This window comes from Perca flavescens, chromosome 9 (genome assembly GCF_004354835.1).
Source record: "Perca flavescens isolate YP-PL-M2 chromosome 9, PFLA_1.0, whole genome shotgun sequence".
Lineage (NCBI taxonomy): Eukaryota > Metazoa > Chordata > Actinopteri > Perciformes > Percidae > Perca > Perca flavescens.
The window spans coordinates 23,570,146-23,597,835 of NC_041339.1; the positions used below are offsets into that span (position 1 = coordinate 23,570,146).

A 27,690-nucleotide genomic window follows, 5' to 3' on the forward strand; every position below is an offset into this window, starting at 1 on the left:
TTGCATCGCACTGCTCTGTTTCATTGAGTCCTGATTTCTTTCTGCATCCCACAACGAAACATGACTTAACAAAAACAGAGTATGGTTCTATACAAAGCTTAAAAATGCTCTAGGGAGTAAATAAATCAACATGTCATGTTGCAACTGAACTATGTATGGCCTTTAGCAGAGCTGCATTCGTCCATCAACCAATAATATATTTATGGATAACACCTTGGCATTTTAGGCAGTTGGACAGCTGGGGACTTTCTGGGGATTTGTGGGAAATCTTTAAGGAATGAAAAAAAAAACACCTTTAGGTGCTATTGCTTCTCACATTAATGGATACATTAAGAACACCTTTGTAATCCCATTTTTTGTTGGAATTTGAGACTTTGGAGGTCTAAGTATTTAAACAGTTTTTAAACCACTCTAATTCCATGGTGTAAAAGAGAAAAGTCCATCAGATCTCTACCGGTGCTAAAGCCAGGGCAGGAAAAAGTTCATGTCTACATTGAGAATGAGAATGTAACAGAACCTTGAATTGATTGTTGATTAGCAATTCAAATGGTTAGTGAGTGAACTAACTTCCCACCCTCAGCTAAATTTTTCTAGCAGATCTCGGATGCTGATTTTAAGCCCTCATTGATGCTATAGGTGTGAGAACAGGAGCTGGCTTGTTCCCAAGTTTAACTGCCAGCAGGGGAAATTAAAGGCAGAAAAAAAGCGAGTGGTAATTAAAGACCAGGGAGCCGGGCTGGAGAAAGAACATTTCAGAAGGACATAACAGGCTTTACAAACAAACAGGAAGTCGTATATGAGCAGAACCTCCATCTTTGTGATTCTGATTCTGTCCCCACTTAAAAGTATGAGATTTTGAGGGTCAAATTATACAAATACATATAATCTATATATTTGTTTATTTACAGGTATATTCTAGATCATAGTGGATATCTAACAAAATGAATGACCACATTATGTCAGAAAATAATAAAAGTTAAAAAAATTAAGAACTTAAGAGGATTTTCTTAAAAACTGAGGGACATAATCTGTACATGATAATACAAGGTACAGTAGGTCACGTTGGGCTGATATATCTAACAAAAAAGTTCAATTATGAAATCTTTGATTGAGTAGATATTTTGTAGACCAGTTCATCATTCAACAGTTGCTCAAAAAAAAAAGAAAGAAAAAGAATACTAATTCCTAAAAGTTAATGATAATAAAGAATCTCAACAAGATTAAAAAATGGCATCTCCTCATCGGCACAGGATCTACCCAGGGGTAGAAGTTAAACATTGGGGAGTGGAGGCAGACGATTCAGGCATAGCACTGATATCACCTCCACTTTTTCTCAAGAAGCGCACAAGGTTTCTAAGATTACAAGAAACAATCACACAAGCAAAACAAGTCATTGTTTTAAACATGAGCACTGGCTGGTATATATAAAAAAAAAAGATGATAAGGAGAAAAATGTCATTAATACTAAGTGTTTGGATATATCTTTATATTCTGCATTTAAATATATATATGCATGTGTGAGTGTGCAGTATATATATATATATATATATATATATATATATATATATATATATATATATATATATATATATATATATGCACAAATACACAGACATGTTATACTTAACATTTCTACAGTGAAAAAATAGAATGTCTTTTAACGTAATATGAACAAATAAGCATTTCTCTTTTCCTGCTAATTTAAAAAATGTGATACAACATCTCTGTTAAAAAACTAAACCAAAACTAAAATAAAAAGTCAACTATGTAATGTAAAATAAGTCCTCATAATACAACAGTAATGTTTTCATAATGTTACAATAACAATAAGGCTTTTTTGGAAATAAGAAAAGATTACACATAGTTCTGTCAATCACTCTGGTTTTTATGCACACCCTTTGGAAACCTCCACAGAATCTGCACACAAATCTGTACCAAAGGACTGATCTCAAGATTTCAAAAGCTTGATTTATCCGACCTGCAGTTGTTTTGGGGGTATTTGTTTCAAGTTTTGTTTCTTTTTTCCTTAGGTATGTGCAAGTAACTTGTACCGAAGAATTTCATTATCACATCATGGCATTGAGATCCAACATGGCTGCCTGGTCTGGCGGTGTCACCCACGGTGACATCATCTCTAAAACGGAGGAAAAAAAACCCAAAAGCAACTACTTTGTTTATCCACCTGTTACCAAACACACATACAGTTGAACTAAAGGCCAATTTTTCCAACCACATAAACATACAGCTTTGTAACTGCAACAGGCCTCAGCCACTCTTGAGTGTCTTATACAATAAAATAGATGATTATAGAAGAGGCTGGAAAAAAAAGAGATGTGAAAAAGACCGGTGGACGATGTCATGTGAATGAGCTTTCAGTCATGCCTGCCTTGGCGCGAGTGGATAGCAGAGCTGGCATCTTTTGTTCGTCAGTTTCCTCTCCCATAAGAGTCACACACTTACAGCATACACGAGATAAGCAGCATGTTTGGTTTTGACGGAAAAAATAAAAACAAAAACAGATAATTCCTCGTAAGACGAGTTTGAAACAATGACGATGAACGTTGGTCACTGTACACAAAGAAAGCCCAGACTCTGCGGCAATCCTTGCATGGTTGTTCCGTTTGTTCCAAAGCTTCTCGCCCACCAGGTTTATCTCTTGTTCAAAATGGTCGATGTTAACACCGAAGCCCCACGATGCAATGGTTCCAAATAGAGGAGTGATTGTAAAAAACATGGGACACGGTTGCCATTTCTCCCACCTTGACCACCCGCAGCTTCTTGCAACAGCCAAGGTTTTCCTCCGATTTCTCTGGTGACTGAGACACGAGCCTCCTGGGGCACTTCTTAAATACACTGTGGTACTTTTCAACTTCACCTGGCTTGGGATACTGATTTTACACAAGTTCACAATTCATGAAACTAACTGGTCTTAAGATATGTGTTGCTGCTTTCTTCCCCACAACCACTGACAATGCCTTGTCTAAGCTCTTAGCGCTTGAGAACAGGCAGTTGTGTGATGTGTACTTTAGTAGTTGAGTGTTCTTCCGCACAAATTAGGCATATCATTAGTGGGACAGTGTAAAAAAAACCTCAAGGTTTACTTGATGCTAGATGGTAGTGTTCTCGTGCTAGTTACGTTTCCACTTTTTTTGGGGGAATTACCAGAGGTTGGGGAAAACCATGTGTGTTCACACAGCCAACCACAGTTTGGTCATTTCTCTGGATATCACTCACCAAATTTATTGATAGAAATACTTGAACCCCCCACCCCCCGTTTACACCCAGGCATATAAAACAAAAACAAAGGAAGTCACCCCGTCTCGGCTACATCCATCTGCCTCTCATTGATTTTTGCTGTTGCCTTCTCCTTCATTAACTGTTGCTTGTTACCGTTGTATCACAAAGATATTTTTGAGAAGAGAAATGTCCACGAATGTTTACAATGTCCTCCACATTGAAACACTTGAGGTAAGGTAAGCAGTCTGACACTTTGATCAATTCCCGCCCCACAGCCTGAGCCACAGCGTCTGGTTCCTCTGCTGATGAGGATTTTCTTTTTCTTTGATGATGGGCAATTTTCCTCGTTTCCTCACGAAGGGTCTCTTGGTCGAATTGGAATTTTTCTCAACAAGTTGGTTGGGCGTTGTTTTAAAATCTACAGTAGGATCCTGTTTGGTGTGTCTGAATTAGTGATGGTGTTATTGTCGTCTGCTGTCTTCGTTTTTAAAATTTTAAAGTTTCTATGGCTCCGGAGACTGTTGGGGGGTGGTGGTGGGGGGGGGGGTGGGGGGGGGGGGAGACGACAGGACTCTGGGGGAAGAGATGGCTTTTTTACGTTGCATAGTGATCAAAGCTTCCTAAGTACTCCAGAGCTGCATGATAGCAGAATTGGTATTCATCCTGTAGGGAAGAAACACACAAATAGAGGAGTTAAAGAGTTTGCAATGATAATGGGATAACAAATTTCAGACAATTTAAAATTAAAGCAAATTACAGTACTTGTTGAGGCAGACTATGTCCTCACACATATATTAAGACAACTATTGTATATAATATAAATAATTTTATATTAATTTTTGAGTCAAGTTTAACTAACCTCCAAACTACAAATACTATAGTACAATTGTGTAATTTCAGTAAGACTGAGTGTATGTTTTTGTGTGTAACCTGACCTCAGTCTGGACCATGGCTGGCCTCTGGGTCCGGAGCATCTTCACTGTTTGGAAGATATCAACCACGCCTTCATAACGCATTCGCTCCAGGACGATGCTAAGGGTGATGAAGACTCCGGTCCTGCCCACACCGGCACTAGAAACACATAACGACAAAGTGAATTAAAAAGAATGTAGTAAATATGTCTTTGCTGAATTGTGAACCTTGATTTGGGCTAAGGTCTTCTTTTCTTGTCCCATACCATGCATGTACTTTGTTACTTTGACTCTACATTAGTCTAACCAAGATCTGCAAAATAACACTAATCTTTAAACAATTTCAAACCTAAATTTTCTCTAAAATACATGCCATATCTACAACAGGATGTAGTTGTAAAGCTGGACTGGCCAACTTTGCACATTTGCAGCTCTCCGACTGCCTGAAGGTGTCAACCGTTCGAAAGCCTTTGATAGCCAGAAATCCTGTGGCAGGGTAACGCAACGTTGGCGATGGCAAGGACGCAATCTGCATGTGTGAATCCACTTTGATGTGCCCCAACATTCTCTTCAAACACAAAATGAGGCCTCAAGGACAGAGAGACGCACTCCTAATCAGGCACACAAACAACCAGGCCAACATTTTGTCTCATTAAGCTCCTCCCATGTGTCGAGAAGCTCAGCCTGCTGCTGCTCTCCAGAAATACTGAGTCTTAACTCAGATCCTGAAATACTTGAGAGCTGCCTCTCTAAGCTGCTTTGCTGTGAAATGACTTCCACTTCACCAATGGAACAATAATTGATATGACAACAGATTTATTTGGGCTTCTTCCAGCCTCTGATGCTATTTTGTTGAGTGAAGAATGGAAGCAAGGGCTGCTAGCAGACACTTTTGGTTTGTGTGTGTGTGTGTGTGTGTGTGTGTGTGTGTGTGTGTGTGTGTGTGTGTGTGTGTTTGTGTGCCTACAAGTGTGTATCTGTTGGGGGACAAAGCTAGAAGCAGGACAAAAGAAGACTTGTAATATTTGACAATAAATTTAAATGATATCGAACACAGTAGTTATTGAGCCTAACCATGCAGAACATACGACCACCCCAATACACATATACACCCACCCACTACCAACCCCCACGCTGCAGTATCTCTCAGCCCGCCCAAAGCCTCTTCCTGGGAGTTGGTCACAGCTTGTCACATGGACTCTTAAACTCACTCAGAGCTCCTCTCTCTCTCTCCCTCTGTCCAGGAAGATCGACTCTCCAAATCTGAAGGCTCGCAGAGCCGCTGCAGACTGAGAGGATTTGGTGTCCCCATTCACAGGAAGTAATCAGGCAATTAATGACAAAAAGCATGTGGGTCTATTAGATAGTGGCTGAGGAGGGGAGAGGAGGAGGAAGAAGAAAAGAGGGTGGGAGTGGAATAAAGGAGGGCCGGGAGAATGGATGGATGGATGGAGAGGAAAAGAAAGAGAGAGCGATAGAGAGAGAGAGAGAAAGGATTAAGAAACAGACGAGATGACAGACGGTGAAGGCCAGTGACAGAAGACGAAAGAGTACGAGAAAAGGAAGGCATAAGCTCTCCACTCGGAGATGAAAAGCCTGAAGGAAAAGGAAGGGAGGAAGAGGAGGTGGCTATAGTAATGACAGACAAAGAAACCAACAGAAGCTTAATTCTTCTTCTTTTTTCACTACGCAGGAGAAACTTTCTTTTCAAAATTAAATATCTGCCTTCAGACAAAGTGACACCCACTCTTGAAAAAATAACTTGTTAAAAAGTACAAAAAATTACCGCTAAGTATTGAAAAGGACTGCAGGTGACTTAAGTACCTGATTAATTCTGTAAGGGTTAATGCCCGAAGAGGTGTCCATTGTCAGGTATTAATGGACGACGGTGAGGCGTGAACCGTCCGTGGCGCAGCTGAAGTCCATTAATACCGGACAATGGACACCCTGCTTATACCATGATCACTTGCCAAATTACATATTTTTAAAATATTGGTTTATATTTTAATTTGCTTTACAATCGAAATCTAAAGTTTATCCAAACAATAACTCTGTTCCCCTGGTTACGCCTGAGGGTTGGACTAATCCCATCCTATAAGGTTCTTATGCAATGCAAATGTTGTTCACTCCAGGAAATAGGAAAGACCTTAGATACGACTTGCCTCCCTTAGCAATGGGAGATATTTATACTCCGGTCAGCTCGTAGAACCTGCCACTTCCAGATGTGAGTCGAGTGCAGATGTGAGTTGCGCATGCTCAGATTTTAAAGGTTTACGGCATAACGTGTCATACTGAAATTTGTGAAATCCATAAAATAATAAACATTTCTCATTACAAACAATAACACAAGATGGAAATAATTTCAAAAACATTTTGGCTATCTATGGTTGTTTGATTGCTCAAAACACCATTCAAGTGACAGCCTTAGTTGTTTTTAATTGCTAACTTGTAGCCAGCAGTGAACGAACTTCGTTCTGTAGGTCCATTTTTATTGTATTGACATTACAGAAGTCTCTCATTCCTTAGACCCTCGCTATTTTCGTCTTCCTTCATTTGTAATATGGGCCGTCAGTCTTGTGTCCACAGAAGCGCCAACCTCTTTGCGCTAGTAATAATCCTCCGTGTGGAAACACAGTGAGCCGTACAACCTTAATTACGTTGATTTAACGAAGCTTCGAGGAAAAGAATTTTGCTTTGAGGATTTTTTGTAATCGGATTATTTGAGTTATTCAAGGAATTGTTTCAGCCCTAATCCACATTTCCTTTTTGATTTAATGTAGCACATTCATTTAGAACAGTAAACAGTCAGTTTCACCGGAACTCCTTTAGTAGGTGTCCTACATCACTTATTTATGGGCACCCTGCAGCCAATCAGAATAGAGTATTCACCCAGACCATGGTATAAAATGATTTATTACACTGTAGGTTGCAGACGTTCTGTGTTAATCCTTTTTTTGTGCTTGAAAAATCTAACAGAGTTCACTGAGATGGGTCAAGGATGCCTCTAACTGTGCATTTGACAGCTGAATACAACATAGTTCTGTGACTCTTGCAATCCAAATTTAAATACTCCAGTCCTGCAATTCCTCCTGCAATAACCGATCCTTTCGCTCTATCTCCAATAACTCTTAGGACTCATAGAAGGGAGGAATAACTCAGCTTCCCTGACACATCTTACAACTCCCAGGGGGTCATTTCATGGCTGGTGACATCATTGCTTTTTAATGCAAGGGAGGTGATGTTATATTGGGTGATGTCATGGCGCCTGTGCGATAGAAATGTGGAGTAAAAGGTGACAACTAATCCGTCACAAAAGTAAACCATGTTTATGAGACAGCAAGGAAAGTATTCAGTGTGTTAAAGCCTTCGTTAACCCTGATCACACTCAAAGGAACGGTTGTATCCTCAATGCTGGTTTGCCAAACCATGAAAACAACAACAACAACACAAAATCAGTGCCTTTGTTAAAGGAATTAACACATTTCTTCACTAAAAAAACTGCCTATCAAAGATCTCCACTGTCCGGTCACAAAAGGTAACAACTCATTTGGGTGGATCCCTCTCAAGGTCTATCATTAAAAGAGAAAAACCAGAGGCCTTGGTGTTGACCACTATTACCAAATAACGGTTTCTACCTGTGTCCAGCATTTCAAGTTAATGATGAGGATTACCTTGGAAGCTACACCCAAGGTGATAAAAATGCATCACGGAGCCATCATAAAAACCAAACAGAATGGCTGTATCATTTCATGTGCCTCCTCTTTGTAAATGCCAAGCCGCATCTCAGCCTTATCAATTATGGAGGAGATGGGCCTGTGGAGGTGCAGAGGTTGTGTACGGCGGTGGCAAAAAGGTGTGGAGGGATCATATCTGATGATGCTGCTAGAGCTGCACCGCAGGAGGTGCTGCGCTGCCAAAACAACAACCACCTTAAGAATTTATTTAATCCTGTCTTAATACTTAAAGTCTTATATCTCTTTCAAGAAGGAAAGTTGCGAACAAGTTGCAGAGCCTGGAACTACGTCAACCCCCTCCCCTTAAAAAAACAACAACCTCATACATAATTTTTAAGATAAAGTGTCATGCATTTTGGATCTTTGATCTTTAATGCTGTGCAGCCGGAAAATATGATGCAGATTGGTTATAATCAGACTGCTTACCTGCAGTGGACAGATATTGGTCCATCCTGTCCAAACTGCTCCTTGGTTTTATGCACCTGGCCGATGAAATCAATAAATCCCTCCCCGGATTTGGGCACGCCTTGCTCCGGCCAATCAGTAAACTGGAACTGCCTTACTGTCCTGGACTGCCCATCCTGCAAATACAGAGAAAAGAACATGAGGACAGAAGATGGAGGATTGTAGATTGTGTAAAGAAGCGAGAGGAGGCATAGAAACGAAAGGAGACAAGGCATATGCAAAGAGTAAGTAGAGGAAAGAAAGCTAAGGTAATGGTCTGTGAGAGGATCTTGGTTCATGTTTTTTTACACTCTTTGGATCATTTTAAGATCATGAAGATGATGCAACATTGATAAAAGGTCAATTAGGCAGTAACATCTCACCTTTAAAATGAAATAGTATTTGTTGATGATTTGATCAAAGGCAACACAGCAGAGATGAATACATGTACAATGACACACACATCTCACAACAGAGGGACAGTGTGTCCTCTCCTCTTGCCCCCTGCTCCTCTACCTCCAACCTAATTGTCTCTATTTTCTCCCGCTATGTTTTTGTGTGTGTGTGTGAGATGCACAAGTAGGTCCTAGTTAAAGCTAATCAATAGTGTATCTGCCATGACAAGCACCTTCTCCCAGACACCATGTTGAATAGGATAATCCTGCAATTCTGATCGATAGAGCGACCTGATAGATGGAGGTAAGAAGCAAGAACGGAGGACTAACGGAGCAGCAGGTGGGATTGGACGATGAAAATTGAAAACAAAAACCCTGACAAGCAGACAAGCCTGTCAATGTTAACAATTTAATCTTATATTGATTCTTATAATCTTGTGTTAGTGGTGCACTTGGACTTGCTTCTAATGTAAACAATGTTCATTTATTTATTTATTTATTTTTTACAATCAGGTGTCATCACACTAGGACAAGTTAATTGATCTGCTTTATTTTGAGAGAGCTGATCATCAGAGTCTGAGAATGCTGAGTCAATACTTGTGTCCTCGTAAACAAAGTTATTTTCAAGTGGTCTCGGAGAGAATACATTTCTCAAGAAAATGAGCAGAGTAAAGCAATTTTGAATTTTGAGACGGGCTTGATGCTACAAGCAATTAAGACAACCAGGTGTTCATTTCTCCAGCTGTTTCTCACTTCTCTGCACAACAGACTTCGGTTTAGACATGATGCGTCATTCTCACACATTCTCTTCCCATTTGTTCACATTGCAAAGGCACACTTTGATTAATACTCATTTGACGAGTAAATTATGATCGATTTGTCCTTTTTGTTGATTGTTAGATGGTGTAGAATTACACACTTTAAAATTTGGTTAGGTTTAGAGTGATTTTTTGCCTAAATTGTTACAGAATCAATGCAATATAAAAGAACAGGTAAAACCTTGTTTGGAAAACAGTATTATCTTGCATCCACAGCACATTTTCTGCACTTGTTTAAGTAGCTTAATAATGATAAACAAATTACATTTATGAACAACAAAACACATGCGAGAAGTGATACGGGTAAAGACACAAGACCATGTGTGAACAGGAGTTCTTTCTTCCATAAATGGATGTCTGCAAGAAGCACACCGATGAGCCTTTCTCATAGCCATGCTAACTGATGTTCTGTTTCAGGTTTTACGACTGCTCCTCCCGATATTACCCCGTACCTTGCGCTCTCATTGGTTTTAGGTCGTCGCTGCTGTCATCGCTCACAGGAGCAGGTGCCGATTTGCGTCTAAGCTGTTTTTTCTCTTTTTTTCTCGCCGATCTTTAAAATCATGGCTAAAATACTGTAAACTCGATATAAGGGGCTTACTGAAAGCAACTGTCCACACTGCCTCTGATTTTAGACAGGACATAAAAACATGCAAAAAAGGACTGCATACACTTATGGTGGCATTACTGCATTATAGCAGTTTGTCTCCTCCAGTCGTCTACCAATTGCAAGGTTGGTGGTTAGATCCCTGGCCCTGCAGTCGAATGCCAAAGTGTCCTTGGGCAAGACACTGAACCACGAATTGCTCACGATGCTGCGCTATTGGAGTGTAAATGTGTGTGAATGTTTGTCTGATGAGCAGGTGGCAGCCTTGGCCACAGTGTATGAATGTGCGTGAATGGTGAATGGTTCCTGTATGATGTAAAAAGCGCCTTAAGTAGTCGTTAAGACTAGAAAAGCGCTATATAAATTCAGTCCAAGTAGATGTTTTATCAGGTAACCATCATGTCAATGGAGAAGCTCTTCTTTTCTAAAGAATGACACTGGTAAAAATAGCTAACAGTTATCTTTCTCTGGTTTCAAGGTATCATCCAGTCCAGCAAGCACTTACACAGTGGATGATTGGGGATCAAAATAGTATCATGTCAGGATAGTTTATGTTACACAGGGAACACTACAAAAACTTTATATAGTAATTTAATCAGTCACCGTAAAAAATTATTAAAATACCTCGTAAAATTCACAATAGTTTTCCTAAGGAGCTCCTGTTATATTGGGTAAAAGTGCCTTATTCTCCATATTCATCATGGATGTTGTCATGAGTTCTCATGCTAAGTTCTCATTCAATAATTTATTCTAATTGTTGCCATGAGCTAACCATCCCCCTCTAATGCTAGCATGCTCAATGCAGATGCTGACTTAAAGCTGAATGTACGACATCTGCAGCTACTATATTTCAAAGGAGCTACATAATCTGTCAATTGAATCTTTGTGCTCTGAAGCAAGGTCCTGCCGTCCCGTGTGGCAGTATGCACTGTTGCTATCTTAGCTGTTGATATATTTCTGTACCAATGTTGCCAATATTTATTTTTGTACAAACTTAAATTTATTGCACTTGACAAATACAGCGATTTGGATTCTAATAAGTTAAGCTCCATGTGCTTTCTTTGTACAACATGCCGTGTCTTTCCTTGTTTTATGACGCATTGCATGTTTCCTTTCTTTCGTTGCCTTTGTTTTTCATCTCAAAAACATTTTTGCCTCAGCGGGAGGATTAAAAGTAGAAGAGGGGCAAAGACAACAACACAATAAACCAAGCACGCTGAAGAAAGAGAGGAGAGAAGAAAAAAAAAGAAAGGAAAATTTAACACACAACCTGAGGGCCCACGCGGCGTGTCAAATTGTGTGATTAAATACGTGACTGGCTCGCTAGATGTGAGTGTTGAGGCGTGGAGTCTATGCTATTACTGCGCAGACACATACACATACATACACACACACATACATACATACATACATACATACATACATACATACACATGCACACGCACACGCACTCGCGCGTGTGCACACACACACTCTTAGTCATACATATACAAACTCATAAGCATGCATATACATTTACATGATCTATGGTATGTGAGGTCAAACCCAGTGTACACACACACACTCTTGCATGCATAGATAATCAAAAATATGGGGTTAAAAACCTACAACACACAGCTACACATACAGTGCTTCTTAACAATTTACATCAACCTAACCTTCAATTACACCTCAATATACCATATCTCTAATATAATGTTCTCTGTTTTGTTTCATGAAAAGCTTTGACTGTCTATTAGCTGCTTTGATGATTTAGCCTCCTTTAAAAATCTTTTGAAAGACACCAACACTGGAGCTTGCATTAGACAAAATGTATGAGTGTGTTAAGAGTGTTCATGGAGGGGTTGAAACATACAAGCTGTAAATACCTGTTTGCTGAATGTATGTGTCCTTGTGTGTTAAAAAATAAAATATATAAAAAATTCAAAGGTGTGTTTGTATGTATGCAAGAGTGTGTATATTTGCACTGAATAGCAAATCAGCATAGAGATGGGTATGTAGCATAAGGTAAGCCTGTGTACATATTTGTGCGTGTGTGTGTCTGTCTGTGTTTGAGCCCGTTAAAGGTCCCATATTGTAGAAAGTGAGATGCCATGTCTTTTTTTAATTATAAAGCAAGTCGAGGTGCTATTTTAATATTGTGAAAGTATCAAAATGCTCAATCCATAGAGAAATTGCACACAGTGTATTCCGAAACAGTGCCTTTAAATGAGCCATCAGGACTTCCATACGGCTGTGATGTTCCAAGTAGAAACTAGGTAGAAAGTGCCGCTACAGTGCTATTATAATCCTTCCCCGGACACAGAGAGAGCAGAAACGAAAGTCCAGGAAACATTGACCAATCAGAGCAAACTGGGCTTTTTTTGTGAGGGGGGGCTTAAAGAGACAGGGGCTAAAATAAAGCGTTTCAGACAGAGGGTGAATACAGTTATATTCAGACAGACAGTATGAAAAAAATAATGATTCATTTTTTAAATTCAAGGCATGTAAACATGTTCTAGTAGAAACCCCAAATACTAGTATGAACCTGAAAATGAGCATAATATGGGACCTTTAAGAGAGGAATTTTGCACACTGCACAAAATTATGTATAAAGAAAAGAGTCCATGTTTGTGTGTGTGGGGTGATGGCATTCCAGCTAAAAAAGCATTCATGTCTGATTTCCACACTGTGGATAGTATAGTCTGTTTGTGTATAAGTGTATGCGTGTGTGTGCAGAGATATAATGTATTCATTTTTTTAATACTAACAGGGTGACTGCTAACTAGCTGCCACACCGCCTGGGAAATCTTTGGATATGTCAGCCTGTTTGGCAAAGAGAGGACGCAGTTCTATTTCTGCGCTACAGTTCTGCTGCTTCAAACTGCTCGACCTAATTGGACCCAAAAAAGAAATCTTGAGGTAAAAAAGATAACTACAGTAGGGTAGTAAAACCTACTCAACAGGATGTAAATAGTTCAGGTGTGAACTCTCATTAAAATGTGAATGAAGTTAACATTAAGTCATCATGATATCTTGTTTTGTGTGGAAACCCATTGAACTACAGTCAAATTATAATATCAGAATTATTTTAGGAACTTTTGAGGAAAAAATACTTGATGTGATGGTGATGTTTCTATGTGCATGTGACCTACTTTTCATTAACCTGCTTAGCTTTCTACATTTCCCACACTCCAGTGAAGGATGGGTCGCCAGTGCAATTATGGAAATTACAGCAGAAATTGGTACTGCAATGCTTTCTGGCCTTTTGAGGTGAATATTCATGAACAACACACTGGTCCAATATTGCTATTGAATGCCAGTATAAAATAGAGAATCTATAAAGAGCACATTGCTCTTTAATTCTTTTAAGTCTTTCACTGGTTATAGCTACACAACTCAACAACATAATTTACCCAGCAACACATTGTTTTCACCTCATTTTCATGTGTAACTCCCCAACTTTTTATGAACAAAATGCTGTAATTACTGTTTTTTTAAAACTGTCTATGATTTTGTTGGTCTTAATTTGTTGCTTTTCCCCGCCCCACAACCTTATCAATGCATATCCAACACTCCCAGGTATGTCTTACCCTGGCATCTGTGACCTTGAACTCTCGGAGGATGTACTGGGGCATGTTGTACTCCGCCATGGGATCAACCACAAAGTACTGGTACCTGGCAGAGCGCTCCGCCGGCCAGTACTGGTGACACTTTTCCTGTTTGAGCAAATGGGTAGACAAACCCTTTGTTATTTATATTTTGATGATTTTATTTTATTTTTTTTACTCTTTGAAACCTTCCACAAATAAAGATTAAGAAATAACCCCAATCTTATGTTTGTGTCCATGTTTGTTTACAGTATGACTTACCCGTCCCATCTCTCTCAGTTTGGTCAACATGACTACAATAGTAGAGTTGTTCTCCCAGAGCATTCTCCAGAAGTCTTCTGTAGTCTCTGCAAGAGGGCCCTGCGTGGCGATATAGGCCTTCTGTTGCCTGTATACAGCAGAATCATATTAAAACCATTTATAATAATAATACATTTTATTTGGCGGACGCCTTTATAGATACACAAGGACATCTTACATGTTTAAGAGGGCATAAAAGAAGAAAATACAATAGGATACATTTAGCTTCTTAGAAATACATTTAACAAAATAGACAACATGTGCTAAGAAATGTCAGAAAGGCAGTAAAAAAAAAGTGTATCGGGAGGGTTTTTATGGCAATGCAGTACTATGAAGACTTAAAGATTAAAAGCTTTCTTAAAAAGGTAGGTCTTTAACATTTTTTGTTTACACAAAAGGCTATGGGAATACATAATGGGAACACTGATACTTGATACATTCTTAAAAAAATGGCTGAGTGATAGCTTTTAATGAGTAATACGTTATCTTGGGATCGTGAAGAAACAAAAGCAATGTGTGTACATTTGCAGTTTGAATAGGTATCTTCCTTTCACATCTAAATCAAATCAGTATTTCCCTTATCTACTGTACCTTCTCTTCACAAACGTATCTTTAAGTTGAGATTCTCAGAGAGGCAACATTTTAATTTTATGTCTTGAATTGCATATTTCACGCCATTTCACCCCTCTTCCTACCTGTATCCATCAATGAAGCTGGAATTGATGTAGTCAGATCCCTCCAGGCCTCTTATTGGCTGCAGGCAGACGCGTGTGGTCTCGTAGGGCATGATGTTGACCAGCCGATTCTTGAACTTGTTGCAGGGAAGGTTGGCACTGATGAAGCGCGACGTGTGGGCTTTGGAGTTGGCCAAGCGCTGGAGGGTAAAGATGGAGGGATAGATGGAGGAATGGGGGGAAGGAATGCACAGAAATAGAGTGAAAAAAAACCATTAAAAGGTATAGAGGTATGAGAAGATGATGAAAAGAAAGTACAGTGGTGAGGGGAACAGGGAATGAATTGGCAAAAGGCACAGTAATTGGAAACAGGAAATAAGAGACATGAAAAGAAAAGAGAGAGAATATGGAAGACCAGGAGAGGGTGATAAAAGGAGGAATGTTGGGGAGGACAAGTGCGAGACAGTTAAACAGAGTAGTATATCAATGACAGAAAGTAAGAAAGCAAACCCAATCTAATCCGCTTTGCCGATGATGACACAGCTTCAAAGAGACGTTGTTTATCGAGAATATATTTATCCGGGAAACAATTGAAAAACGTTGTCCCCTTTTTGCAACTTGTGGGGTCCTGCAGGGTCAGATGCAACGATGGAAAATATGTCACACACCCAGGCTAACAAGCCTCTGTATCAAGTCTGTAAGAAACTGAAAACTCGTCGCAAAAGTGGGTCACAAGTGCCTTTGATAATGGCAGTGTGGTATGTGTGCATAAAATGTAGACTCACACGGGGGTGTTCAGAAAGAAAAACGCACACTGCATAATGATCAAACTGAAAAGCTGTGCTGCTACATCATCATTGTAATAGTGGGAGTTTGTGGGTCAGCAAGTCGCCTGCTCTTGGCTCCAAGGTCTCAACAAAGCATTTGTGTGTGTGTGTGTGTGTGTGTGTGTGTTTGCTTGCTTGTTAGCGTTTGCCTGCAAATAGAGGACACCCTAATCAGATTGTCTGGGGCCCTTTTCAGGCTCCTTGAATCTCAGTGTGAACAGGGCCTAACTAACCATTTCCCTCTATTTCCCATTAGAGCTCTCTTTCCCTCTAATTCCCCTATAGCACCAGTATCTCTGTGCCAGTGGCCACTTGGAGTCGGTCCAGCCCTTCCCCTCCTCCCTTCCCTTCACCCCTTGCTACTGTACTCCCTTTGATCTGTGTTTCACAAAGGCACCTGGAAAGGCTTGAGGTGGCCTGGCAGCACTAAAGAGGACCCTACCTACACCACCAGACACCCCAGAGGGTGCAGGGAACGGAGCCAAACCTGGCAACCTGTCATCCAACAGGGAAGCACCTACTCTCGGGTACCCCTGGTCACGGTTGCCAGTTCCTCCATCTTTTTAGTTGGAAGGTAAGAGCTGATGTACATTAAGCATGTTTCACTACAGCAGGGATAATCACATTTGGGGGTTATATGTCACAACATAGGGCTTACAAAGGTGCGATTATCCTAATCCTTACCTGCCCTAGCCATGACCCTAACAACAATAAATGCTTAGGAATGCTTATGATGCAGCTGCAATACCACACAACGCCTCGAGAAGTTCATGTAAACTGTCACCATTGTTTTTTATTTAAAACCGAAGAACATCTTTGTCTTCTTGTTCGCATTTGGATGCCAATTAAAAAACTGCTGCTGAATTCCAAATCATTCCTTTGCTATTTACTCTAATTTGAAATGGATCCCAGTAGCTCTTTTTGTTTTGTTGTTGTTGTGATTTGTGTAGTGTATGTTGCTAAATACTTCTCTTGCATGTGGGTAATGTGCACAAACGTCTTCTGCGCATAAATCTTCCCCTGAACATGCTGGTTATTCATGCACATCTGGCAGAAAGCACTAGTCTGACAACTCCATGACAAGTCCCTCTTCCAAGTCACTCTCCCTGCTGAACTCCCGTGAATCCCACCAGTCACAGCTTAACTCTGTATGACGCCGTTTCCCACCTGAGAATGACAATGCCCTCCCACCCGTCCCTATAGTGCAGCATTCTGTCGAATCTCTTGCTTAGTGCCACGTTAGCATACCGTAGTCTCTTGTTCATTAGTCAAACGTTCCTCCCTCCACTTGCCCTGCCATCCACCTCCATTTGTCATCATCCAGTATTAATTACTTAGCTCCCTCACCCGTCTTCACACACACCTCTCTTCTCTATCATGACTGTAGCGTGGACGTTATTAATCCCCGGTTGACTCTTGACGCCAGCTCAGCATTATCCTTGTTACAGATGGCGATGGAGATTCCATCACCGTTGTGCGCCAGTGAGTTAAAAAAAACAAAAACAAAAAACGGTCGAAACACACCAGCTCTATTATTGTTTCTTGGCAGGGGGCCGTGTTGGTAAATGGCGATGGGAAGATGATGGATGATTTGAGAGTGAGCCTGTGTGCAATTCAAGGTCAGCAGAAACTGACTGGAGCGCTGAAGCTGAGGTGAGTTTATAAGTAGATGATTGTTAAAATCTTTAATGGAGATGTGTGTAAACACTGTGCTTGGCTGTTTATCCTCGCCTACGGTTTCATCATGAATTTCTCTAAATTCCTCCAAAATGAACATTGGGGCCAAACAGTGAAGGGCTTCAATATTTACAGTATAAACTGACAAATAGCTGCCAGGTAAATCTATTTTCTACTTACCTGGGGCCGGAAAGGTATTACATCTTAAGGAGAAGTGTCTTTATCTCAGATTCTCTCAGCTCACTGTGTTATACACTTTGTTCACTCTGTTTATGTCTGTATGAGCAACAAGCTGAAAGAAACATCCAACCTGCCTCTTGTCTAACGCCTAACTCAGTTTGGAAATTTGCTTTAAACTGCATCTTCACTCAACTGAAATATTATTCTCCCAGTGCCCCCAATCAGCTACTGTAACCATCCATTTTGTGTTCCCCAGTCTCCCCATTTAGTTTCAGTTTCTTTCCAGAAAGACAGTTGCTATTTAAGAATGTTTTGTTCAAGTATGAAAATGCAAAGAAAAGTATGACCATAAATCAAAAAGGCATTAATGCAAGCAACAATTAAGCACACTGCAAATAATGCTGAAGAGCAAAAAATATGAAAGGCGAAGAAATTGGATTTGCATCCAAAATAAGTTGTGGGAAGGTAAAGCTTGCAGCGAGTCTCATTTAAAAGGCTTACAGTTGCAGACAAGGTGACAGAACTCACAAAATTGAGTGTTTCATTATTTAGTTATTATTAAGTCTTATTATTAAGGAGTGAAAAGTTTACACAGACACTGATCTAACACGTCTGCTGTTCCTGATCGGATTTGCAGGTTGTTTGTAACTGTCATAGGCAGTTTTATTTGGTACCTGTATTTGTCAAAATTGAAAATGGGGTCAACTGTAATTTGTATGCGGACCCCAGAAATAGTTCAAGTTAATGTGAAACACCTTGTCATACACAGACATGGTTTATCACTGAAAAGAAGAGAGAGATGGAGATTAAGTTCTGCCTGTCACTTCAGTTAAAGCAATGCACTTAAAAAAATAGGCATTGTGGTATAAAGGAAATTGCCCCATTTCCTGTACCTTGAACTCTAGCTCCATGCCAGTGACATGCTCGCCACTCTCCACCTGGGCCAACTTCTGTATGTAGGAATAGAGGCTTCGGGCAGCCACTTCAGTGTTGCCGCAGGCCACCGCCTCTAGCAGTGCATCGTGAATGAAGCTGTACTGGTCCTCCGTCTGCACCATGTAGTTCCGCTGCGAGCGCATCAGCGTCACATGGCCGTAAATGTCCACCGTCTTCTCGTGCTTAATACGCTCAAGCATGGCATCGATGACGATGAAGCAACCTGTTCGGCCGACACCAGCACTACAAGAGGAGGGAAAGGAATGCAAAGAAAGAGAAATTGTACGTTTTAAAAGGTTTTTTTAATACAAATAACTTTTCCTCCTTGCTCTTATCCCTTTAGGGTGCCGTGTGTGTAATTTATGGTTATTCTCACTCCTGAAATATAAAATAAAACGATTAAAAGAGTTAAAAGATTATGTATGTCCAGTAATTCTTGTAGATTTCTTGTTATCCTGCATTTTAAATAATTGAGTGGGAAAGGATATAGCGAAAGCAAGCGAGGGAATACAGAAGCAACTAAAAATGACAGATAGAACAACAAGAGGACAGTGATGGAGACTGAGCGAAGCAAGCTGTCAAATTTCAGTTCTATTGTGTAGGGCTTTGGAATCACTGAAGTCTTCTTATCTTGACAAAAAGGAAGGTTTCAATTTGAATAAGCCATTCGAGAAATATCGCTTGTAAAAGGAGGAAGGGCTAAGGAGCAAAAAAGGGAGAAGCAAGAAAGATGGGAAGGGATTACTGTGAGTCTTTTCACACAAAAAAAAGAGACCGAGGTGGAGAGAATAAAACAGAAAAAAAGATGCCATAAAAAGAAAAATGATGTGACTAATGGAGAAAAGAAAAGATGGAGGATCTGGTAAGAAAGAGAGCATGTGTTTGTATAATGCGTGTTATGTAATGTATAAAAGCAGTCACACAGGAGCTCTGCCATTATGTTCGCTCATGGGCACGTGTGTGTGTGTGTGTGTGTGTGTGTGTGTGTGTGTGTGTGTGTGTGTGTGCATGCATGCATGTGTGCACACAGGTTAAGGCTTCAACCAGGCTAACCACAGAGGCACATAAAACTGTCCCACTTGGGCACAGATATTCCAGTTACATATAAGTTAAAAAACACTTTGGATCTCAGAGTACTTTAACCAAACCAAACAACAATGTTGCTACTGACCTGCAGTGAGCGATGATGGGTCCGGCGTCAGGCGGGTTGCAGGTCTTTACCCTACGGAGGAAGGCCAGGAAGGGGGTCGGGTATTCTGGTACTCCGTGGTCAGGCCACGCCGTGAACTGGAACTGACGAACCTCCCGCTTCTCACTAGAGCCATTCTGGAAAGAACAGAGAAATGAGGTTGGATACGATGGTGGAGCTTTGTTTGGAGTGACTGCCCAAATGGTTTTATTTGTGTCATAACAAAAAATAAACAAAAATGTGTGTGAATTGTATGATGAGTGTATGACCACCTGGCCCAGAATTTCAGGCCTGTACAGTACAAACACTACGCCTATAAACAAAGATCTCTTTAAGCTTTAGTATGTCCTACATGGATAAAACTAATTTGCATGTGTATATAGGGATATGTCTTGGTTTGCACAAATTACCTTCCCCTGTATTAGCTTATGCAACTGATGCACATGTCCACTAACAAGCTTGATAGGGTTGTATTGTGGACTGAAATATAAATTGTGCATTTGGCAATATTTTAATTTGAATCAGTAAAATAAACTGTGATAAAGTCCACATTGTAAACTATATTAATGAACCATTTCTGCTGTGGTCTCTGAAGTCTGAGAACGACCACTTTTGTACAGCTACCTCTAAAGGAGACAAGTGTTTCAAACTTTAATAGGTTTTTGGTGCAGTATCGTCATCATTTTCCTTTGGTAAACCCTTTCACACATATGGAGCTGATCACATGGAGTCATCATAATATGATGAGAATGATCATTTCTGTACTGAAGAGTACAGGTATTATATCTTCCTGCTCTCACACTGCTGCTGCTCAGAACATCTACAGATACATGCAGCAATCCCCCACATTACACAGCCGTCTGTCAGCTCCTGCCTCAAACTCTACGCTCAACGCATTAAAGATACAAGCTGGGATCCAGATAAAGGTTTTTGAAAATGATAAAAAGAGAGAGAAAAAAAAAATCTCCCTAGCATCTTTCTGTCCTCCTCTTCTCTTTCCTCTCAGAAGATCCTCTAATGGTGGTACTGTTTGCATTTCAATGCGGTGTTTCTGCTTCCCTGACAGAGGGAATTTTTTCCTTGCTGAATAAATGAATAAATGAGTGTGGTAATTAAAAGCAAACTGACCTAAATCTTATTTGCCTTTATTTTCTTTTGGACATTCCCTGTTTCTGCAGTTGAGTCATAATGCATGGATGTTTTTGGTGCTTGGCTGCTGGTTTTATTTAAATGTCTTTGTTTTTGTTAAGAATGTATCAGTAGACACAATTCAGACTCACTGCAGGACAGGCATACATATGGATAGGTGCCATGGTGGCTGCTTTGTAGATGCACAGTGTGTGTATGTTTGTGTGTGTACTGCCAGCTTCTGGTACCTTATACCTTACACAAATTCAAAACAGCATTTTTTTCCTCAGAGATATAAAGTGAAAACAGCTCAGTGAGAAATCACAGCAATTGCCGCAGTTATAAGGAGGAGGGAGACGATAGATAGAAGAAAAAGAATCCGATCGGTAGGTTTGATGGGGCCTGAGAGCGGCAGAATGTAAATGGAGCTGAATGTCTATCTAGCATGCTTTAAAGCACCGTGGCAGCTGAAATGTTGCCAACTTTAGCGTCACTAGTTTGTCCTGGTGCTCACTGTTCCGCTGACACTACTACCAGGCTAAAATGTCAGCTGTGACTATAAGCGTGGTGTTATCTGGTTGAGAGGAACATTTTGGAAACATCTAATCTTTCTAAGGGCAGTTTCTTCTCCGCTATATGTCTTCTCACAGGTCTTTTTTTCAACACTTGTGTTTGCATGACCATGAAGTGTGTGAGACTATGAGTGAGATTGAGTTTGCATGTAAATTTGCAGTCTTTTTTTCCTGTCTATATCTTAGTGTATGTATTTACATGCACGGTAATGTTATTCATGTCTGCAGGTATGTATCTGTGTTTTGCATCATATTGATGCATGTGTGTCAAAGGTATGTAAATTCACATATTTGGGTTTTGTGTGTGACCTTAACTGTATGGTTGTGTATGAGTGTGCATGTGAGATTACATGTTCAAATGGTTCATCTTAAGAATGTTTTTCATCAGTGTGGAGACTCTGTATCTGCCTGAGTGTTTCAATGTGTGTGTGTGTGTGTGTGTGTGTGGGCATAGGAGCATGAGAGCAGTCTGCCAATTATGTATATTGAGTTTCTCTTTTGCTCACTTTACCTAAGTGCTCCAATTTGGCAGACGCACATAAACAGATGATCTATTGAGGAGAGAGAGAGCTGAACAAGGTAAAAGGGGTGGACTGGAGGGACAATGAGGACGAAGGGTTATTTATGTATATATGTTTACGTCAAATGGAAAAACAGCACCCATTTTTTGCAATCATTTTTGTCGCCTATGCTGTGTATGCATTTTTTACAAGATGTAACCCATGAACTGTTTACTGGACAGACGTTAAATACGGATATTGTTATTCATGGTTATCCAACTTGAGAGTAAATATAAGGGCTGTATTGTAATTGCTTAGACATGCTTTAGAACTGTCCACTTTAGAATTCTCTGCATGTCTTTGCTGTTTTTTTACTGCAGAATAGCAAAGACAAGACAGCGGTGGTGTCCATATGTATGAGGGAGAGAGAGAGAGAGAAGTAATCCTACCTTGTGCAAGGAGAAAGTGCGGACACAGAAAGTGGCCAATTCTATGGTGTCCAGGAGGGTCACTTGGGTCATACCATAGGTCTCTGTGCCACGACTGGGCCAGTACTGGTCACACTTAATCTGGAAGTGAGAGAGAGAGAGACAGATCTGTGTCACATTCCAATAGTGTCTCCACTGATGAATAAGACGACGCACATATAAGGAGGAGTACAGAAAAAATGGAACCATGCTCGCTTTCACATAATAACATGCACTCACACACACGTAAACCCGAAGCATTGAGCATTGCTTGAGCTATGTTACTGGTTACTAGTTACACGGCGTTTGTCGTTCGACTGGTCGTGACCAGTTTTCCCAATATTGCGTCTGCATGTATACGTGAACGGTATTGTCTTTATAAACTATGTTTTTAGTAAACTGTCTGTACACTTACAAAGTTCTCAATGCTTTGGTTTACATGCAGGGACCCTCATTATGCTACCGTGGAAGTGTGGTGCTATTTTGAGCCTTGTTAGTGGTATAGAAATAGTGATTTCTTTTTACTTTACCCGTGCCCCGACGACTAGTGCTATAAGCTAATTAGCTGTTTGCGCTAAAACTGGTCACATTCGATTAGCATGAAAACAAATCCCAGAGAACGGTCGACTCGGTACACGTGTTATTAACCCCTAGGTTCATTTTGTGCTGGATTTGTCCTTTAATTCAATATCTGTCTAAATAAAAGCCTGATTAAGTGTCATAATTTTCAGATCGTCACATAAAATATATTATAATAAGAATAAAATGCCACTATTCTATTTCATTTCTCGTTTTTTTTATTTATTTTTTTAGCTGTTTTTGTCCAGTGGTTTTACAGTATATCTGAAAACCCAACACCTGCTTCCCCCATCCCTCTCCTGTCAGCTCACTTAATAAAGATTCATTCAATATGGGGTGTGACGCGCCGGCGGACATCAAATGAGATGTGACAGCTAGTGAGGGAGATGCGCTGCTCTGCAGCCTTCTCTCCCATTTCCTGCTCAAGCTGACACTCAAGTTCGACTGCCCGCGAATCCTGATCACGTTTGACAGCAGTGGAACGCGCATGTCAGGATGGAGGATTGGTAAACAATTGAAATGCGATAGAGGGAGGGAAAATGAGGGGAGACACCTGGGGTGAGTGAGCCTGATGTTGACACAGGTTTGAGTTGACAGGATGAAACATCATGGTTGGCTTTTTGACATTTAGACAAGTCTACTACGTGATAGCAAAGAATACAATCTCTGCAGATCTATCCTAAGGGTGCACACACACCATGTGGCTTTATATTACATCTGTTTTGTAGCGCTCACCTGCATTTTCAGCTCATTATTTAGAGAAATGGGTCATACGACAGGCACTTTGTTTCATAATGACTAGCTGCCACTAAGGGCAAACAGAACTGATATCCAACTGTCATCAACACTTAAAAGGCTTCCTTAAAAGTTCCAATGTGCTTTCTACTGATTCACTTTGCCAGCTGCAATTTTTTCAAAACATTTTCCGTTATTAATTTAATTGTTTGTGCTTGTAAAGTGCTACTGTTGCCTTTTTACAATTAATCTTGGAACTATGAAAAATGTTCCAGCTCATGGACACCAAGCTGAGTCCCTTTCAAAGACATCTAAAGAATACACTTCCTGCACACCTTGTGGCCACTTCCCATGGACATAAATGTATGAAAAGTAAAAGAAAAACAGAAGTGGACTAGTGTGGTTACACCCTGACATCTCATTTCTCCCTTCTGGGACTTTTTTCCCCTCTAACTTCCACAATCAACAGATGGTTGTGGGAGGCACTGGTCACAGGAAAAAAAATCTGATTTAATTTTAGTTTCCAGCACGGTGCACTCTGCGCGCTAAAACTTCCTAGGCTCTCAGTACTGTAGGGAACAAGCAACAGCTTGTCGTTTTCACTGCAGATAAGGAGAGAAACGAAAGCCAAGATACTCCCAGTGGATATGCATTCTACCTTATCAGATGTGAACAGGTAGACAGTCTTTGAGTTAACTCAATTTTATCACCCTCCCCTGCTGCTTTCACCACCCCATTCAAATTTCTACACGTCTCTGAAAGCCAGCCATCTCAAGATAATGAAGTCTGATTACCTAGCAATAACGTTCAGGTGTGAATCTGGGAAATCACTGTAACGCTGTGCTATTTTCAGCAGCTGTTGGTCTTGTGAACCAGTGACTTATTTTGAGGTTTATTTAATAGTGCTTTGAAAACCTTCCAAAAACATCAGTCCAAAAATTGGTTAAGTGGACTTACCCGTGACTTCTCCTCCAGCCTGGTCATCATGACCACAGTGGCTGCTCTCTGTTCCCACACCATCCTCCAGAAGTCCCCGAACGTCTCTGGTAATGGACCCTGGGTGGCGATGTAGGCATTCTGCTTCCTGTAGCCATCAATGTAGTTGGCGTTGATATAGTCGCTACCAGTGATACCTAGATAAAGACCACAGCAAGAAAATATTTTAAAAAATGAAACTTTTGTTGGCTTTTTCTCTTTTAATCCATTTTCCCTGCCTTTTTTGTTTATTTTACATTACTCATCATTTGCACCTTTTAATTTTGTGCTATCTGCCTCAATAAATCCCAGTTTTCACACACAATAACCCTGTTTCCAAATCAACAAAGGTGTAAAGATTTTAGACAGGAAAAAAGAAAACAAGTAAATTGCCAATGTAATGAGTTCTCACACCTTTTATAGTTGCAACGAGTGAAAATTGGCTGAATTCAGTGAAAATGTTGGAATTGTCCAGAAAGCCGTTGCAGTGACTGTTTCAGCTTTTGGAAATATTCTAGGTATTATTCTTGCTTTTTATTATTTATTATTATTGTTTTGAAACCAATATTTCAAGACATAGTACATTATTAAATGAGATGTTAAAACCGTTTCACAACCTTTCTCCCCCTCTGCCACTGTACAGCTGAAGGAAACCTCAGTTGTTGTTCTATTTAAATGGATTCAAACTGCCTCACAGTCACAACTTCCTGTTCTGCTCTTTTATCATTTTCTTTTTCTACCGCCGTGTTTCTGCCTCTGTTTCTGTAGATATGTCGTAGCAGCCTACATCTGATTTACCACCACCACGGATGGAGTGTTCTTGTAGATGGAGGATAGCGAGGAGTAAATCAGCCACTCAGCCACCACAGGCGGGAGGTAGATCCAGCTACCATCCCTCTCAGCCCGCTACCATGCTCTATTGCACACCGGTCCACTAAATCTAGCCGTAAGGAATGCCTCCACATTGCTGGGTAGACAAATGTGTACTGGAAACATAATGACAAGGATGGTGTATACAGGACTTGTAAGCTCTATTGCAAAACCCTGCTTTCACTGACTGCATGTAACTATCAAAGTATTCTGTGGCATCATTTAATGTGTCTGCAGCGGTAACAAGACACTTCAAAGCTAAAATATGTAGTTCACTGCAAGGCTTTACCAGGTTTGCTCATTATACCAAGTGTCAAAGTTGTGTAACTATGAAACCAGCTGTTCAGTGCAAAACCGTTAGCAAGCTTGTTATGTGGTGTGGACTGTCCTGCATCCAAAAAGGCAAGGTGTCCCACAGTTTTAAGTTGTTCTAGAAAGAAAAAAAAAAAAGTCTAACACTGAGCATCTGACAGTGATAAGACAGAACATTACCCATCTTTATTTCACCAACTTCTACAATCCTGTCAGTTGAAAAGAGATTTCAGTGTGGTGGCATCAGTGTTGGAGAGTCACGTCTCTTTGACTGACGTCTCCTCACTCAAGCGACAAACAATGAAACACTCGACTGGTCTAATTTAAGAGAGGAGACGCAGTGAGGACAACAACCAGGGTGGAGAGAAAGAATGAAATAGAAGAAGAGGGGGATGGATGGAGAAAGAGAGAGAGAGAAAGATGGGGGGAAAAGAACAAAGAAGAAAAGAGAATGATCGAACTAATAGAAAAAAGAAAGAAAAAGAAAGGCAAATTCTCATTCATTAAAACGGATACCACGTTGCACAATTCGACTGTGGTGCCTTGGCTTTAGTCATAGCTAAGTGAACAGAGAATGGCAGTGTGCATGAATTGTTCTACTGCTGCATCTAATGGCAAAATCACTGCAGTGTAAAATAGAAATTTCAGACTTGATTAATTTATGTATTTATGAACGAGGCATTTTTCCCTGGGATAATTTTGTTATGCATGTTGTCGCACCCTCAAATTGGCCTGATGATTGCGAGATGTCGAAATGTAGTCGGAGCAGTTCGCTCACACAAAAGGAGAGTACTGTGGAGTTTGGCACTACTCTGAGGAGTCTGGAGCTCTCCTGGTGATGCAACGCCAGAACAATGTCAGCGGTGAAGGGTGACTACCTCTGACAATGTCCCTTGAAATTTAGGAGTCAGTGGAAGAGTTTTTCTAGCTCTGAGATTCTCAGTACTGTGTCTGTGGGCAGTTAGAGGGAAGTCACGAGAGCGGGGCAGATTTGATGAGACAAATGGGACGGTATAAACACAAATTCCTGCTGGGAGCTGGGTCCAAAGATGAGCTGAAACAATCCCCACAAAAATAATATAATTCCACAAAACTGCTTAGCTGCTCAGGACCAAGCTGAGCTGAAACTAGTCCTCGGTTTAGCCTACAAAATGTAGTTCTGTTCTATACATTTACTGGTTGCTGCTTAACTGAATTTGAACTGCGCACACACTATAAATGATTTAATATATTTTACACATTTTATTCTATTTTGCTGTGTTACTGCGTTAACTTAAAATACTTACCTAATTCAGCCCAGTCTAGTGTAGTTATTCTTCTTATTATAAAAGGACTTCATTGTATTTAATGTATTCTATTCTGCACTGCTGTGCACTGTTCTAGTTTAGTCTTCCCCGTCTAGTCCCATCCGGTCTATCCAGTATAAATTCCTAATTACTTTAACTGACTCTGTAATTATGAGGATTTCCCAAATGAGGTGGTGTAGGTGCAGAGTGTTAGGACGGCTGAGCCTTACCCTCGATGGGAGCCAGGATGACGCGAGAGTGATCGTAGGCAATGACGTTGGCATAACGATTTTTGGGCTTGTTCACCTCCAGGTTGGAATGTTCCCAGGTGAACTGCTGGCCTGGATCAATAGACTGACAGGGGCAGAGACAGGCAAAACAGGCACACACAAAGAAGAAATCAGAAGAGCATTGGGAGGAGCAGAGCAATAACAATACAACCTGAATGTTATCAAAGAAAGAAGAGAGGGAGGGGGGAGAGGGATTGAGAGGGTGATTTCCCCAAAGGGACAAAGAACGTGGTATCATGAAAATCTGCTCACTGCCTGTTTTAAATACTCACAGCAGCTGCACACACACGGTACACAAGGTACTTTATCAAAATCATTAATGTAGCGGCTGTACAGTATAATGACAAATAATAATATTGATGAAGGCGGCTGATCTCCCCCTCAAGGGGAGGGCGTGGAGTGAGGCCAGACACACGAGTGAAAGACAAATTCATCGTTCTCTTTAAAATACAAGAAT

General features: G+C 40.5%; 1 protein-coding gene across 3 annotated transcripts in view; it reads right to left on the reverse strand.

Moving 5' to 3' along the window:
* Window positions 1–3,800: 3,800 nt before the first annotated feature.
* The window catches only part of ptprsa (protein tyrosine phosphatase receptor type Sa), a 244,961-nt gene continuing 221,071 nt past the window's right edge, over window positions 3,801–27,690 (reverse strand). For all 3 annotated transcript variants that reach the window (XM_028587830.1, XM_028587831.1, XM_028587829.1), the window contains 11 exons: window positions 27,174–27,297; window positions 24,458–24,633; window positions 22,169–22,288; window positions 19,502–19,656; window positions 18,288–18,573; window positions 14,732–14,910; window positions 13,998–14,124; window positions 13,719–13,844; window positions 8,309–8,463; window positions 4,173–4,308; window positions 3,801–3,900 (listed from right to left, as the gene is read on the reverse strand). In XM_028587830.1, the coding sequence (XP_028443631.1) occupies window positions 3,832–3,900; window positions 4,173–4,308; window positions 8,309–8,463; window positions 13,719–13,844; window positions 13,998–14,124; window positions 14,732–14,910; window positions 18,288–18,573; window positions 19,502–19,656; window positions 22,169–22,288; window positions 24,458–24,633; window positions 27,174–27,297 (1,653 nt within the window). In that variant the 3' untranslated portion in view covers window positions 3,801–3,831. The remainder of the gene's footprint in view (window positions 3,901–4,172; window positions 4,309–8,308; window positions 8,464–13,718; window positions 13,845–13,997; window positions 14,125–14,731; window positions 14,911–18,287; window positions 18,574–19,501; window positions 19,657–22,168; window positions 22,289–24,457; window positions 24,634–27,173; window positions 27,298–27,690) is intronic.